This window comes from Aspergillus fischeri, genomic scaffold, assembly GCF_000149645.3.
Source record: "Aspergillus fischeri NRRL 181 1099437636265 genomic scaffold, whole genome shotgun sequence".
Classification (NCBI taxonomy): domain Eukaryota; kingdom Fungi; phylum Ascomycota; class Eurotiomycetes; order Eurotiales; family Aspergillaceae; genus Aspergillus; species Aspergillus fischeri.
Window position 1 is genome coordinate 1,119,398 of NW_001509761.1, and position 15,482 is coordinate 1,134,879.

Here is a 15,482-nt window from a genome sequence, read left to right on the forward strand (position 1 = left end):
ATGGTGCAGCATGCCTGTCATAGTTTAATCAGTAAAATCCTTTGTTGACTCAGTACCACATACCCATAGAAGATAATGCCTGATATCGGCCAATGTTCCCTCGACGCGATGCGCAGAAAAATAGCAGGTTCGTCTCCCTTTTTTGCCCCCCGTACCAAATGGAGTAGTCTGTTGTGCCCTCTAACACATAATCCCTATTTTGATAGGACCAGGGCAGACTCAAATTGTTCTTGAATTGGAGATGCAGGGATCCGTAAGCTGACGCGGACTCGCGCTTCTTGCTTGCAAGGACTGCGACGAGAATTATCTCAAGACGGGATCTCATAAGCGCTTTGTTCTCGCTATCTCTACCTGCAGCACGCCAATAGCCCGACAAGAGCGACCCTATACTAGCGTCAGGCATGAAATTGACCTTCTGCGTGTATCGAGCGGTGGATACGTATACCTACCTAAGTACTCAGGCCCTTGAATCTTGTCCTGCGCTGTCAATTGCCAGCAAGAACTCGGATCCGGATCTGGCCGGAGGCGTAAGAACCGACGAACATCTTGGGGTTGTATATCGGCGATGGTGATATGTGGTAGATCGTTATTTTCTGAAGTGGCAGGCCTTTTAGCTTGCTGGGCCACAGTCCTAGACACTACGGGCACTTCGAGGATGTCAGCTTTGCTCCGCATGGCTGAGCCTTGTGCTGATCTTTTGCCAATTTGAATTCTCAATCTTTCAAAGTAGTCCATGTCAGTGGAATAGCTTGGTGGAGTGCAGTAATAGATAGAGTTTGCAAATGTTGGGGTCAGGACAGGGTAATGAAGTCGAAGACGCAGATGTGATGTCAACGCAGAGGGTCCAACTGTCTACCATACCTAAGCAGACTCAAAATGCCTGCAGTAGCAGTATGTGATACAGATATGTATTTAGTCACTCCTGAATATCAGTTATGCACTTAGTCGCTGTCTATTTTCTAAATCCGGCAGTTCTCTGTCGTCCTTCAGCTGTCCCTCCAAAACCATACAGCCAGTCATCTGGCTCACAGTCATTTTCCGTCGGTTCATTTGAGTTTCTGATATTGCAATCCCAATTGCCTGTTTAATAATCTTGCCAATTTGGCTGATGATCTCTTCTTGTTGACCTTTTGTCCAGTCCAAGTGGAGCGACGAGTACTTCCAGATATCTCGTCAGCTTACTATATCATCTACACCGTGGGCAAATACATACCTGACTCTTGCTGTTGAGGTGCAAGAATGTCCATTTGTAACTATCTGTACAGACACCATATATTTCCGCGTTCCTCCCGGCTTTCTTTCGAGCGTAGTGAATTATTGCTGGGGAGTAGGTGTTAATAGGACGATTCGCTGAGGAGACACGTTCTCAACAGCAATATATCACTTACACATAGCTGCAAGAGGCATCCAGCACTCCTCCTCCATCAGCACATCACTTCGGACAACGATAAAGTTGGTCTCGAGGTCTTGTTGGCTCCCGTACCATAGAGTGTAGTCCACCGAGCAGCCAACGATGTAACTACAGCCTTGAAAGTCGTGTGCTATGCAGAGTCTGCGTCGGGATCCCCAGGAAACGGCGTCCAGAATGGCCGACATTCCAAATCTGCCAATCTCGGACTTTTGTCGCGCTTCTTTCACCACGGAGAGGATTTGGATCAGTATGGCATCCAATCTCGGGCGGATGAGCTTAGTATTTGGGGACTCGACGATTAGCGCTAGGTTATAATCATCTAGGAGACTTTCTGGTATTCATTAGTGACAGGAAACACGTTATAGCCCAGGAAACGCACTCACCGAGGGAGCTAGGCATTTCGAGTCTGTCATCTCGTCCAATACGCCACGTGCTCTTTTTCCTCCACCAGCTGCTTGGAGAAATCACCGTAGCATCAAGGAAATTATCAAGGACCTCGCTCTCGTTATCTTCGCCGTTGTCAGGTTCCGAACGAGAGCGTATCGGTTGCATCTCGGCTTTGGCATGTCTCGGCAGAAGTAGATTCCGCAAACTTGGTGTGTTTTTGATATCGGGGGACTGGGATAACCTATTGACTGACCGCTGCTGGGCCGTAGATAGATGACTTTAGCATCAAAATTGAGACATCGGAGGTCTAATCGGGCAGCGGAGGAGTCTCGCTCCATGGGTTCCTCGCCTCAGGTTCCTGCATTACCCTGTGCTGACATATAGTACCGAACCTTGGAGTCTAGGTACTAAAGCGCATGTAGAGTTTGGAACAAACTCGATGCATATGTGGTCGAACCACACATAATCCTCAGTTCCCAACCAGCTTGGTCGGCTGAGTCTTCTCCGCACAGCATATCTATCACGCTCAATGGCTTTATCAACGAATCCCCTAACAGTATTGGATAGACATCGCATTGGAATCTCAGATAATTTGCATTCCATAATGGAACGGGCAGTATAACTTGAAGTTGATTTCGAATATTACTATCATTCTTAATCCATACAGCGCTTTCATATAGAACCCTCGGTAAATCACAAACTGCAACCACAAGAGTCACTGGGATTCCTGTCTGAAGCGCGCAGATCCCGCATTGTGGCTGAAGCTAACATAGCCACCCAGCTGAACAGGGGTAAGCCTCGCAAAGCGCCGTAATCGTGGCAGGGTCTGCAGGGGTTGGCGGTTGAGCCCCAGTCTAAGCGCCGACTCCCTCCTCTGTCAGAATGTTGCCTAGTTTTGACAAAGGTCCATTCAAAATCAGATATAAGGCTGTAAACCTCCAAGTGGCACAACCCAAAGAATGGCATTGTTGTATCCATGGCCAACTCCACAACAACGTCGTCCGGCTGGGTCAAGGAACCCGACGGGCGCGGAACATGGGGCATCCTCTCGACATGTCTGCTAACCATCACTCTATGCTGCTGGACATCCGTCTGTCCCAATATTCCCGCTAGGTCGGATGGATACTGGAGCCGCCTGCGGGATAAATTCCACCTTGCGTGTATGGGGATCCTAGGCCCGGAGTTTCTTTTGATGTTGGCGACGGGACAATGGTCGTCGGCTAGGACGTCGGTTAAGGTGTGTTTTCACGGCCAGGCTGGATAGTTCTAATAGGTGTAGGAGTTTCGCAGGTTAAATAAGAAAAGAGGGAAACAGGAGTGGACCATGACGCACGCGTTCTATGCGGATATGGGAGGGTTTCTTCTCGAGGGGCCTGGGGTTGAGACTCCGTTCCCGGTTGATGCGACGCAGTTGCTTTTCCTGGTCGAGCACGGATATGTGGAGTATCCAGAAATTACTCGGGATGATATCGATGATCGGAACAAGTCAGATGGGTTCGCAAGGTGGGTTTTGGTCATGATCTTGATGGAGGTGAATGCGCTGCTGCTGACGACGATGATGCAGATTTATCGCAGTGTGTCAGGCGGTTTGGTTGCTGCTCAATTGTATCCTGCGCGGAGCCCAGCACCTTGCTTTGACAACGCTGGAGCTTACTACTATCTCGTTTGTCATCGTCTTCTTCGCAACATCCTTTTGCTGGTACTACAAACCGCAAGATATAACCAGTACGACCACCGTAACCCTCGCGGTAGATATCAGCACTATCCGGGAAAAGGTAAACCAACGCCTCTTCTACAGGAGGGAATGCACTGACCATGGGGAAAGCACTGTCCTCCAGAGCTCGAAGAATGGTACACGAACCCCTTAGAATTCCTGCATCCCAACCTCTACGTCTGCCACGTCTTTTGGCGCTACTTCAACCAGATACTCCGCTGGGTTCACTGTCCCATCTTCTCTCGTCCCGTCACCAGCAAACCTTACAACCGCATCCCGAGCGACGATTTCCCGCATCTAGATACACTAGCTGACACCCTCGCTTGTCCGATCGTCCTCCTCTTTGGCAGCATGTTCATGTTCGCTTGGAACTTTGACTTTCCCTCTTCCCTCGAGCGAATCCTATGGCGCATTGCGTCCTCCTATACACTGTTATTCTCCATCGTCGGCGGTCCATACTTACAATTCTGCTACAAGGTCCTTCTTCCACGGCATACTGAGAAACGAAGGGCTGGCGATGTGGAATCGACTACCCCGCAGACGCGGATGCAGCGTCTTGCTACGAAAATAAGAAATATTCATCCTTCCAGAGACCCACGGTTGGAGATTCCGCTGTTGGCGCTCCTTCCCGTGACAGTGCTGTGCGCTTTGTATTGTATTTCGAGGGCGTATATACTCGCCGAGGACTTGGTCGGGCTGAGGGATCTACCTGAGTCGGCGTTTCAGACGGTGGAGTGGTCCGTTTATGTTCCTCATTGGTAGTTGGTAACAGATCGATTGTTGCCTATGCACTACTGAAGCCATCTGTCAGCTCATTTGACAGATGCCGACTTATATACTCTATCACTCCCTGACAGCTGCCCTAGCTGCCAACCTGCCACCTCTACGGCGTACGTTACGGATCAAGGGTTATTCCTAGACTGGTCATGGGTTGGGTTTAAATTAGGGTTGTTATTTTGATGGGTTGGGCTAGGTTCTCCTGACTTTAGAATCTAACCCGGTGGGTTTAGTTTCTGGGTTTATAGGGCCTAAACCCAGCCCATACCTAGTAGGTTCTAGAGGGTCAACCTATTTAGATTCTATAGAACCTCAAAATTATTCTCTATCTGCCTAATACAGTTGCATAATTTGCATTCGGTCCGAGTTCAGGCGAGTTCAAAACCAGCTGGCACTGAACCGCTGCGATTTCGAGTTCAAATTTTGACATCAAAACCAACCCTGATAGGATCCGATTTGGTCAAATGTTTCCAGAACTTAATTTCTCCTATCTTAGGCCTATGCCTAGGGCCTATCAAACGTGCTTATAAATTTAATGCTTTTATATAAAATATCTGGTAATTATCTTCATACTAATCTACATCTAGAATATCAATTGAGTATATATAGTGCTGAATGAATAGTGGCCACAAGTTATTCTTAACTATGATAGTTGAAGGTTAATGCATATCTATGTATAAACCACCACCACTTTCATACCAACCCCGGATAGAAATAATTATTCCCTTATATCTTAGCAGCCACTAGATATTTTGGATCAATATTTCTTATCTAGATAAACTAGATATTAGGCTATCTAGTGATATCAATATTTTTCGAGAAACCCTGGAAATTAGCGATTATTGATTGAAATGGTGCCGACTGGTTCTATTCTCATAACTGATGGTTTTAACCGAATCCTAATTGGTTTCCCTAGTGCCATTCCCTGGGCCAGGCACCGAATTCTAACCGCTGCGAGTTCGGTGAGGATTGGATTCGATTTTAGCGGTTCGGTTATGCAACTCTATGAACAACGGATACTATCACCCGTCTGCAGATGGACAGCCAACCTGAGCCTTCATTGGTTGATCAACAATCAGATGACACCGCTGTATGAACAACTCATAACTTAAAGGCGACTCTCTGGATAGATGGGTCATGTTCATTTTCTCTTTGAACATTTGCCAGATCATGACGGAGTTTATCGACTCAGAGTCTACGCCGTCAATACTCTCAATACCCATGGTTATTGGAGGAACCACCGCCTTGATCGGGTACACGGTAAGGACCAGCATGGACGCAATACGCGAGGTTAGATCCTGAATTGCCAACACGAAGGCTTCACAGACCCCTTGTACCAGTATTGTTATCCAAGTGATACACCCGGCCCTACCGTAGTGAGACTGATCTATATTTGCCCTAGCATACTTTGCATAAACAATGGATCATCCCTCCAATAGGAGTGCGCCCGACGCGTCGTTACTCTCCCTCATCGGCCAGAACGGCCATTATTTCCCAAGCTGTACAAGAATGCACGCGAATGTTTCAATGGTGACCGGGACAGAAATGACTGATTGTGATCTAACGTGTACCTGCCGAGGATTCGGGCTCAGGGAACATCAGTTGCCCGAGCGTGATGTCGGATTCGAAAGCCAACAGCCTGCCACGAGTATCAACGACGATTAGTAATTTGAAGTGATACTAGGTTCACCAAGCATAAAGGGTCCTAGTGTAACAATATACAAAGGGGTCCAGAACCAAGCTTAAACGTACTCGTCATCGTCGAATAATCCACAAGCTGTCACTGAGGCAAAGGGACTCAATATCGTCGAGAAGGCATCAAATATCTCCGCATCATCCTGCCGTGCATCATCTGCCGCGTCTGGAATAGAACCAATCGTAGGATCACGCGACGACGTCGGGATATACTCCCTAGGAGTTGTGGCGGGAGCAACCGTCTGATTGTAAAGCCGGCTCTTTGCCTTGGTGAACATTCTTGAAAGTATTTCAGCGCCGAAGTACACGGTTTTGAGCTCCTCGATAATCATCATGCAAAATTCGAGGTTGTGGCAGCCCATGCGTCGCACTAACTGTTTTTCAGACGTGGTGTCAAGGAGATGGATTTGCAATGCGGGGACCAAGGCAATGCAGCTGGCGATATTTAGCATCCTCAACTTTACATGTCTTATTGTCTCCTGGAGATGTACGTACACCATCGCTTGAGCGCTGCTGATCATATCAGCACCGATCATGTCGCCGAGGATCTTGTTGGTGTTCGTCGCGGCGTCTCTGGTCCTGCGCACCACAGTTGATGTCCATTCGTCTGCAGATTCAACAGGGGAATTCGTTTCTGGCTTATCAAAAAGGAATTGCCGGTATAGGATGAGAATAACGGACCTGTAGCTTCAGGGTCAGGCTATTGAGAACTAACCAAGAAGACAACCGTGATTCCACTTACTCTAAATACAGCTCTAGGTGGTACGCGTGTAAGGAGACGACGTGACTGTGCGTGTGAGCTATGGCGTGGCCTTTGCGGGAATAATACTGTCGAACGTTATCGTCCATGTGCTGTATTTCACTCCTACTTGGTCGCATCCGCTCCGCTCGATTTTGCCATGAGAGAATCTTGGCTAAAGAGACCGTAAGTGCTAACAGCTCTGTCCATAGCTTAGACAAGACCTCAGTGCTTTCAGGAAGGTACTTTCTTTGAATACTCTCCGGAATACCCGCGAGCAGGTTATCCAGATCTTTGGTATCTGGCATCGGGGTACTGCAGTCGGCTAGGTTGATGCGCATGGGCCTGCCCATGCCGGCAGAGAACCACGCTTCACGGTAAAAGCAGCTCCACCATATCTGCCGCCATATTCTGCTGTCGCTCATGGAGATGGCTTTACTATGTTTTCGACCGGTGTTTGGCTGCCGGTGCAGCCCTATTGTTTGGCACAGACCGATGGCAACGCCGTTCCAATGCCAAGGTCCGGTCCTGTCTTCAGTGTCCGAATACCAGAAGCCTGTCAGAAGTACCGCCTGGATTAGAGTAATCTTCCTTCTCTCATACTCTGCGTCATAAAGAGCCTATGTGACTTTGGTTAGCTAGTGCCCCTTCTCCAAATATGTCTTATCGAGCTGCGACCTTAGCTCGGATATACATTGCACGCTTCATCTCTTTTCGACATGAAAAGTTGGCTGCTTTTAGGATGCTGTCATCTGCGAACTATATCTCATGTTAGGATGCCAAAGAGAGGAAGTGGGGTAGTGAATGCTGCTACGCATACATTTGCAGCAGCTAGAAACATGCTCCACAGCAGATGCACGCTCACTTCGTTGCGCACATTTTCAAACATATTAAGGAATGAACGGGCATCAACAACTGGGAAAAAGGGATGCACATAGTGGAAGTACGTCCGTATGATCATTTCGCAGACAGAAGGAGTGGGTAAGTCGAAGACGCCCTTACGGCACAGGTAATCCATCGTTTCCTGGTCCATATGAGTTGGGCCAATTCGTGGGACAAGAAAGTGCCCGCTTTTGTTCCTCGGCTCCGGTTCGCAGATGTCCACTACCAGGCCAACGCCCCGGGGGTCGCCTAAGTGACGGAATCAGCATTATAGCGGAGCATTCCCAAAAGACCCGTTGAATATCTGATTCTCACCATATAACGGGGAATAGCACTTATCTGCCGTATCTCCGACTGGTTGCGACGTTCCCGTACCACCTCCATTGTGATGGCTGAAATGCTCGTTGAACGGATGATAAGGTGTTTCGGTGCCATCTCCAGTCTCATCAATGGACAGAGCTGTAGGAGTCTGCCCGCTCCGCACAGATAGATCCTCCGATGCACCGAGTCGCTCGGGGCCGGGTGGAAAGCTGCTACCCTCCAGAGGAGTACTCTGTACCGCGGCATTGCCATTCGACGGCGAGGATACCGCGCTAAGACGTACTTCAGCTCTGCCATCGGTTTGTTAGTGTGCTTGCCGAGGAGTTCTTCAGTGTGAGGTTGCCATGTCGCTTACTTTGCTCTCTTGCTCACCCGCGGCACACCTGAGACATCGTCTAACGAGCAGTTGGCGCAGGGTCGGCCAGTCTGTGGGAGACTGCACCTTACTTTGCGGACGTGGCATGACTGGCAGGCCACAGATGCTCGTTTTCTCGACCGCTGTGTTCTGCCAGTATTCCTCGCTTTCTCCTTAGAAGAATTGAGCATAACGAAAAACAGCAGTCTGGTCTTCGCGAATGAGGTCCACGCGGTATATTCAGCACCAATGTTGGAAGATCTGCCGCGGATAAGGAGTACTTCAGAGCTGGAGCGGTACAGACGTTGGACCTCGGCAACATTGCAGGCTTGCAGCCAGCTGGTTGTCGATGATTAGTCATACAGGGTTGATTCCTTCCTCGGCTGTCCGTTTGAGCCCATGATCTAGCTGCTTTCAACCTCCCATTCACCGACTTTGAATCCCAAGTGTATCGCGTAGCAGCATGGTAATACCAATTCTGCAAGAGTCTCATCGCGCCGTGCGCTAGATAACGCCTAAGGATGTGGCAATGATCTAGTTAAGTTACGCCCGATTACATCTACCAAACTTCTCATGGCAAATGATTGAAACTGTTGCGACCTCGCTACTACGGAGGTCAGACGTTGGACCTACATTTGTGCAATAGCCGAAGGGCAAGGACCTCAATGCCCTTGCTGGCGTAATGCAAGCGATTTTCAACACCGCTTCTTAAGCTATTAAGCGGAGCTCTTAGTCGCTTGATAGCGTTTAAATGGTATCTAAGCCGCGTAATGCGGATTTGCCGATATTGTTTTACACCAAAATGGGACAGATCGAGGAGCCGACAAAATCTTTGCTACATCGCTCGGGCAAAATCGGCTCTGTGGCCTTGAAACTCCAACTGAAACTCTTGACGGATGATGCTCTGAACAAGAAGCATCCAGACTGAGAAAGAGAAGATGGATTGCAAATTCTTGCACAGAGAGGTGAAGAAAGAAAAAACAGGAACACAGCTTGAAGCTGTATATGAGGCGAAATGTAAGCGGAGGCCTGCAAACGAAGCGCTGATGCCCAGGTCTCAAGCAGTATGGTGTTTGGGGCACAGTATTCGATAAAATCAAAGTCGAGATGTCTTACTCTTGGAAAGGGCCTCTCCCATCTTGGCCTGTGGGATGCCCTGACAGAAACGGTCGAGGCCACCGAACATTTCTAGCGGCGCTTGTTCGTCCTGCTCCCTAACCAAGCGACGACGCATGAGAGCCTTCGTCCCCAGAAGGCTTGATTTCACCAAATGTTCGCCGAATGTCTGATGCAGGTGTTCCATCACCTGTGCACGGAAGTTGTCCTTGCTTTCGAAGACCTTGTTCACAAAACCGACCTGAGCCAACTCACTGACAGGAATCTTCCTGCCAAGAAGGAGTGCCTCGTTTGCTTTACCGTGACCCATCCGCTGCACAAATGCGATACTGGAGCCGCCTTCTGCAACAAGGCCGAGAGAGGTGAAAGGAGTCATCAGATAAGCGTCGGATACCGCGTAGATAAAGTCCGAGTGAGATATCAAGGCAGCAGAAAGCCCTATGACAGGTCCGTTCAGCGCCGTTACCAAAATCTTCGAATGGCTGTAGAACGCTCGCGCCACGTCGACGTTGTTATTCACCAATTTCGGAAGCCAGTAAGGACGAGATAGCATCTCCTCCATAGATGGTGGCTTCCCTTTAAGGTCAGCCCCTCTAAAGTCTGCGTCAGCATCTCTTCGCAAACTCCCTTATTTGCGCCAACGCGAAATGAACTTACGCGGAGAAGAAAGGGCCCTCGCCGATCAAGACAGTAACGTAGACCTCTGGATTTTCTTCGGCTTCACGAAGCAAGCTTGCAAGGCGATAATACAGACCCTGCGTCAAGGCGTTAAACTTCGTTGGATTGTTCAGCGTGATGACGGCAAAAATGCCGTTGATGTCAAGGCGAACAAGATCTTCTTCAGCCATGGTTCAATAGAATTGTTGACAATTGATAACGAGAAGACTTCGGAAATGTCCTTGTTCAACCTTGAATGTAAGGGTTCTTATTGATCCTTTTAAGTAGTCCCTTCAGTATATTACTCCGGCTTGAGCTGCCGCGGCTATTGAGTGGGTATCTTCAGTGCCGCGGAAAATACCAACTATCACCAGTCTCGGCACAAGTAGACGTCGTTTTGAGCAAGCCCGAGGCGTGCACTCGCCTGGCACGTCACTATGGAGTACATGTCTGATGTACTTCAGTACATCTGCGGCTATAACAGCCTACTTACAACTTTGGTCCATATACATCAGTCATAACGTCTGTTTTTGACATGGGTCTCTGGATATGGTGCCTCAGCCTGGTACTAGGTCCGAGTCTTAATAATGACCATTCACCGTAGATAAAAGAGAATTTGCAACATGACATTTGCTTGTGCTTGAGACGCGTTGTCCAGTATGCTTGGATAGGTCCCCAACTTCACCCAGAATATTGCTCCCAGAATAGTCTCACCACCTCTGACCACCTCCTCAACTCGCCAAAACATTCTTTTCTTCTCCTCGGGTAGCCTTGGCATGCCTTGTCTTGAGCTCACTTCCAGCTCGCTGCTGTTATCTAGTTATCGTGCGGTATCATGAGAGAAGAGATGGCCGCCGCAAGTCGCCGCCTTGCCCCATAGGTAGCGGAATACCAGCGTTGCTCTCCGGGTTCACTTGCACCGTGGTAGTGCACCCTCAAACGACCAGGAAGATCTGGTGCCCCACCTACACTTGGACAGGATGGGAATAGGGGTGCTGTGTGGACCATTCAGGAGGCGGAGGCGGAAGTGAGGACGATCTCAACAGTCGCTTTAATCTTTTCCATGGTCTCGCGAAGAATGATGTTGCTCTTCCGAAGTTCCGCGACCTCTATTGTATTAGCGTGGATAGGCTCGTCCTTATCCTCATGAAGGCCATCAATATACTGGGCAATTTGTTGTATTGCAGCTGCCAATTCTCCTTTGTCTCCCAAGAGTTCGGCTTCTCGGGCCCTGGAATTACACAGCGCTTCCTCTAGGTCAGTGATGACGCTGGTTAATTGCTTCTTCTGCTCTTCTAGCTCCTCAGTACGATGTCTTTTTCGTTGACGAGAGTCGAGCCTATAGGACAGTCTGTTAGAAGCAGTCCGATAACGGTAATCTTCACGCACGCAGCTTGTCTGTTCCGGAGTAAGCGCTTCTGTTGCTTGAGCTCCTTGATCTCTTCCTCGATGGTCGATTGCGAAATCAACTGGTCGATATTTTCAAGAGTGCGCTCGGGTGGGATTTCGAATCTCGAGTTCTTCTTTCTTCGGGTCGTATGCGGGGTAGGGACTGGATGAGGTCGATCTAGTAGACTCCATTGAGGTTTCACCTGCCCGTCGTCCCAGTCGTCGACACGTCTGAGAAGTACATCACTAGGCACATCGGCGATTATGGTAGATTTCCGTCTCTTTCTGGAACCGGGCGGGTGTGATATTCCAGAGACATGGCTGCCAATCGAGGACGCGGAAGAGCTTGGCCGCGGAAAGGAATCTAGAAAGGGGATATAGTGTTAGTTTGATTGGAATGATGTAGACTATGTTATGTTCGGAAGGGGATAGCAGGCACAGACCATTTCCGGTAAACATGGTGCGCAGCTACCAGCCACACGCTGGTCTCGCTGACGGAGATGGATGGTTCATTTCGTAACTGGCAGACAGCGGCAATTTATACGAGCAGGCCCGACAACGCTGCGGCTACCAGGTTCAGCCTCAACACTGGCTGCCACGTCAACTTGCATGAGCCTCTTCTGCGGCGGGGTTTTTGCGTTACCGATTGTCTCATTTCTTTTAGTGAACAATCAGTCCTTAAATATGCCGTGCCGATAACGTGAAACGCGAAACAGACTAAAGATGTCCTGCCAAACGAAGCTCGAAGACTGCACAGTGGTATGGCTGTGCCCGCTGGAGGTTGAATTGCGGGCGGCTATCGCCATGCTCGACCGGGTCTGCGAAGACATCCCTCTCAGAGCCAGAGGCCAGGACGTGATCTACACCGTTGGCGAAATAGGTCCTCACAAGGTGGCCGTAGTCGGATACTACCAGGAACAAGGTCTTGCGGTCTCAGGAAGCATGGTAGCGGAAGTCAAGCGGGATCTCCCAAACCTGCAATTCGGGCTCCTGGTTGGCGTCGCTGGCGGTATCCCATCCTCAACCAGGGACATCCAGCTGGGAGATGTGGCGGTAGCAGTTCCAGAAGGAGATCGTCCAGGTGTAGTAGGATATGATCTGGGCAAGGCGGGAGAAGATGATCGGTTTGAGCTGAAGCACTGGCAGAGCGCAACTCATCCTCTTCTCCGATCGGTAATCAATATAACTAGAGCCCGGAATGAGTTTGGATTCTGGAGGCACTTGCGCATCGTCGACGACTTGGCCGAGTTCCAGAGGCCAGATGGTAGGCCGGCCAACCCAAAGGTCCACTACGGTACCATTCTCTCTGGAAACAGCGTGATCAAGTCCAAGGCAAGGAGAGACTATCTGAAAGACCGGTACGGCGGCATTGCAGTGGAGATGGAAGCGGCCGGGATGATGAGCCGGCTGCCTGTCGCGGTGATTCGGGGGATCAGCGATTTCGCCGACTGCGACAAAAATGACGGCTGGCAGCCGTACGCCGCCATCACGGCGGCGGCGTACGCTAAGGAGCTCCTGGTTCGTTTGCCCGGTGAGAGTAAAGAAAACTGCCTATGTATGTGGTCTCCGTATGTGATCTCCATTGGACAGGGAAAGGTCCAATCGCCTGTGGCTCTCTATATGGAGGATGCTCAATGCTTACCGACTGCGTAGCAAACAATGTCCGAGGATCTCCGATACCAACGCCATTCTCCGATAAGGATATCCGCCTGGCACAAGCACTACCGGAAAAGTGGGCCTTTATGGGTAGGGAGGACGAGATGGCCTTTTTGCGGGAAGAGTTGGGCTTCAGCACCCAGCCGCCCCTTCAACGGTGCGTTGTTGGCCTCTGGGGCCTCACTGGGATAGGCAAGTCGCAACTCGCCGCAAGGTTCGTGAATCAACAACGATCCAAGCACCCAGAGCGGGAAATATTCTGGATCAGTGGCGAAAGTCGGGAAGCGTTTGAGCACAGTGTCATCAGTATGCTCCGAGTGGGCGGCCATTGTCATGGTCTGGAAACTACTCCAGATAGCACAACGTCCGCCAAACAGTCCCAGCAAGACCGAATAGCGCTTGTCAACTCTTTTTTTGCCGAACTTAACCGTGCGGAGGACGCGAGATGGCTGCTGGTCATCGATGCAGTAAACTCAAACCCATACCCTAATTCGAGCGACACGTCATCGGCCAATATCCACAGCTACGTGGGTAGACTCAAGCGAGGCTATGTTCTCCTTACATCACGGAGGCGAGACATTGTCGAGCGATATCACCCCAACCGGGAACTGAAAGGGCTGAGCGATGAAGATGCTATCGCTCTGTTGCGTACTCAGGTCGATCCTCGGCTCGTCGAAGGAGAAGGTAAGCCGCTTCCTCCCGTCAGCGCTGTAGCTTTGGCTGCTAACAGACACCGGCTTCTCCAGGCATGAGAGAGCGGGTAGGGCTACTTAAGGGCTTACCATTGGCCCTGCGTCTTGCAGCGTCCGTTATTTCCCGATATCGCTACACCGTCAAGGACTATCTCGAGGCATGGAGAAGCCGTGGCGCAGACGGCGAGTTCCTCGATGTCGATGAAACTCTATCTCGCTCCATGGAGTTGAGCTTCGAGGAGCTTGAAATGACAGACCCAATGGCCGCAAAGATATTGACTCTTTTCGGCTTTCTGCACCACCGCGACCTGTGGTACGATCTCTGCCTCGGGGCATCCGACGATAAGTACTATCCGGCCTGGCTCCGCGAGCTAGCAGTGCAGAAACGGCAATTCCGAGAATTCTACCCCTTGTTAGCAGATCTGTCTTTCATTGAGCTGAGATGCTCCGCTAATGGCCGCCAGCTTTGGGAAACTCACCCCGCAATCCAAGTGGTTGCAAGACAGAGAGCGATTTCCAACGGGCAAGAGCAGCTCTATATCCGATGCGCAATTTCGCTTGTAGTGTCTCATATCCCCCGATCCTACGAGGAGGGCTTTTGGGAGACCATGCGGCGACTGGAGCCGCACGCCGATCTGTGCTGGAGCTATATTACCCAAGGAAAATGGGGCCCCGGCACCAATCTGACCGAGCTCGAGAGCCTAGCCCGCTTGTTCCGACACGTCGGTCGATATGAGCGCGCCGCACTGATCTACCGGATGATCGAGAACGGTGTCAACAGCCTTCCCCAGATTCGCACGGTGGACACGAATGAGTTTCTGGCCGATGTTCTGACCAACCTCGGGCTGGTGTATACTGCTCAGCAGAAATTCGAGCTGGCCCTGCGCGCCTTCGAGGAGTCGTTAGCCCTGAAAAGAGGAATGGGCGGACCCACCCCCGACGAGTCCATGTCCATCATGTACAACAAAGCGGTGGTATTTATGATGACAGAAAGACTTGAGGAAGCGGAGAGGCTCCTACGCGACGCGGCGGCTCACTTTGCCCCGCCGGAAACCGAGCATATTCTGATGAGAAAAGAGCGCAATCACCTCTACATTCGAATCCTGAAGGATATCGGCGAAGTACTCCTGAGGAAGGGCTCCGTTGAGGCCGCAATGGACCTCTTCCGCAACGTGTTCGACAGCCAACGGGACGGTCTAGGTGACTTCCACCCAACCCTTGTCTCACTCAAGCTGAATTTGGGGCGCGCCCATACCAAACTTGGTCAATTCACAGCCGCGCGTACCCTGCTGGCTGAGGTTATCGCCATATATACGGAGTGGTGGGGACGCCGCCATCCTGAGACGATGCGTGCAATTGACGAGCTAGCTTGGGCGTTGATGGAAGAGGGCAGGCATAAGCAGGGAGACAACATCCCTGCGATGTCGGAGATGCGGAAGGCAGGTGAACTCTGGGAGGAAGTCTTGAGCTTCTATAAAGGCATTTACGGCGATGGGTCAGATATGGCTGGTCGAATCAAGTCAAATCTACTATGCTTGGGGAATATAGATTCCGGGAACCCGGAGATGAACGGTGGATATGTACCCATTCCCAACTTGTAAATAACCCCTATTTGTGACGCTGATATTCTTTTCACATAGTGCTTCCCCCTCCCGCGCGTAAACCAATAGCTTCCCAAATCACGGGCTTCC

The 15,482-nt window shown here is 50.4% G+C and overlaps 6 protein-coding genes across 6 annotated transcripts; 2 read left to right on the forward strand and 4 right to left on the reverse strand.

The window, feature by feature from the left end:
• Positions 1 to 1,380: 1,380 nt before the first annotated feature.
• Positions 1,381 to 1,963, reverse strand: NFIA_004370 (uncharacterized protein; the record flags this gene model as incomplete). Its single annotated transcript, XM_001258977.1, has 2 exons — positions 1,381 to 1,742; positions 1,795 to 1,963. The coding sequence occupies 2 exons, from the start codon at positions 1,961 to 1,963 to the stop codon at positions 1,381 to 1,383; spliced, it is 531 nt and encodes a 176-aa protein (XP_001258978.1).
• A 1,159-nt stretch (positions 1,964 to 3,122) lies between these two features.
• On the forward strand, positions 3,123 to 4,274 carry NFIA_004380 (uncharacterized protein; the record flags this gene model as incomplete). The annotated part of the gene is made up of 2 exons (XM_001258978.1): positions 3,123 to 3,461; positions 3,624 to 4,274. The coding sequence occupies 2 exons, from the start codon at positions 3,123 to 3,125 to the stop codon at positions 4,272 to 4,274; spliced, it is 990 nt and encodes a 329-aa protein (XP_001258979.1).
• Positions 4,275 to 5,849: 1,575 nt separating this feature from the next.
• Positions 5,850 to 8,472, reverse strand: NFIA_004390 (Zn(II)2Cys6 transcription factor; the record flags this gene model as incomplete). The annotated part of the gene is made up of 8 exons (XM_001258979.1): positions 5,850 to 5,928; positions 6,042 to 6,419; positions 6,480 to 6,665; positions 6,727 to 7,343; positions 7,402 to 7,482; positions 7,544 to 7,854; positions 7,921 to 8,198; positions 8,282 to 8,472. 8 exons carry the CDS (start codon positions 8,470 to 8,472, stop codon positions 5,850 to 5,852), a joined length of 2,121 nt encoding a protein of 706 aa, XP_001258980.1.
• A 905-nt stretch (positions 8,473 to 9,377) lies between these two features.
• On the reverse strand, positions 9,378 to 10,245 carry NFIA_004400 (enoyl-CoA hydratase/isomerase family protein; the record flags this gene model as incomplete). The annotated part of the gene is made up of 2 exons (XM_001258980.1): positions 9,378 to 9,990; positions 10,055 to 10,245. The coding sequence occupies 2 exons, from the start codon at positions 10,243 to 10,245 to the stop codon at positions 9,378 to 9,380; spliced, it is 804 nt and encodes a 267-aa protein (XP_001258981.1).
• Positions 10,246 to 11,062: 817 nt separating this feature from the next.
• On the reverse strand, positions 11,063 to 11,902 carry NFIA_004410 (putative bZIP transcription factor; the record flags this gene model as incomplete). Its single annotated transcript, XM_001258981.1, has 3 exons — positions 11,063 to 11,393; positions 11,444 to 11,807; positions 11,887 to 11,902. The coding sequence occupies 3 exons, from the start codon at positions 11,900 to 11,902 to the stop codon at positions 11,063 to 11,065; spliced, it is 711 nt and encodes a 236-aa protein (XP_001258982.1).
• Positions 11,903 to 12,166: 264 nt separating this feature from the next.
• Positions 12,167 to 15,392, forward strand: NFIA_004420 (tetratricopeptide repeat domain protein; the record flags this gene model as incomplete). The annotated part of the gene is made up of 3 exons (XM_001258982.1): positions 12,167 to 12,998; positions 13,097 to 13,809; positions 13,830 to 15,392. 3 exons carry the CDS (start codon positions 12,167 to 12,169, stop codon positions 15,390 to 15,392), a joined length of 3,108 nt encoding a protein of 1,035 aa, XP_001258983.1.
• Between the last annotated feature and the right edge of the window lie 90 nt (positions 15,393 to 15,482).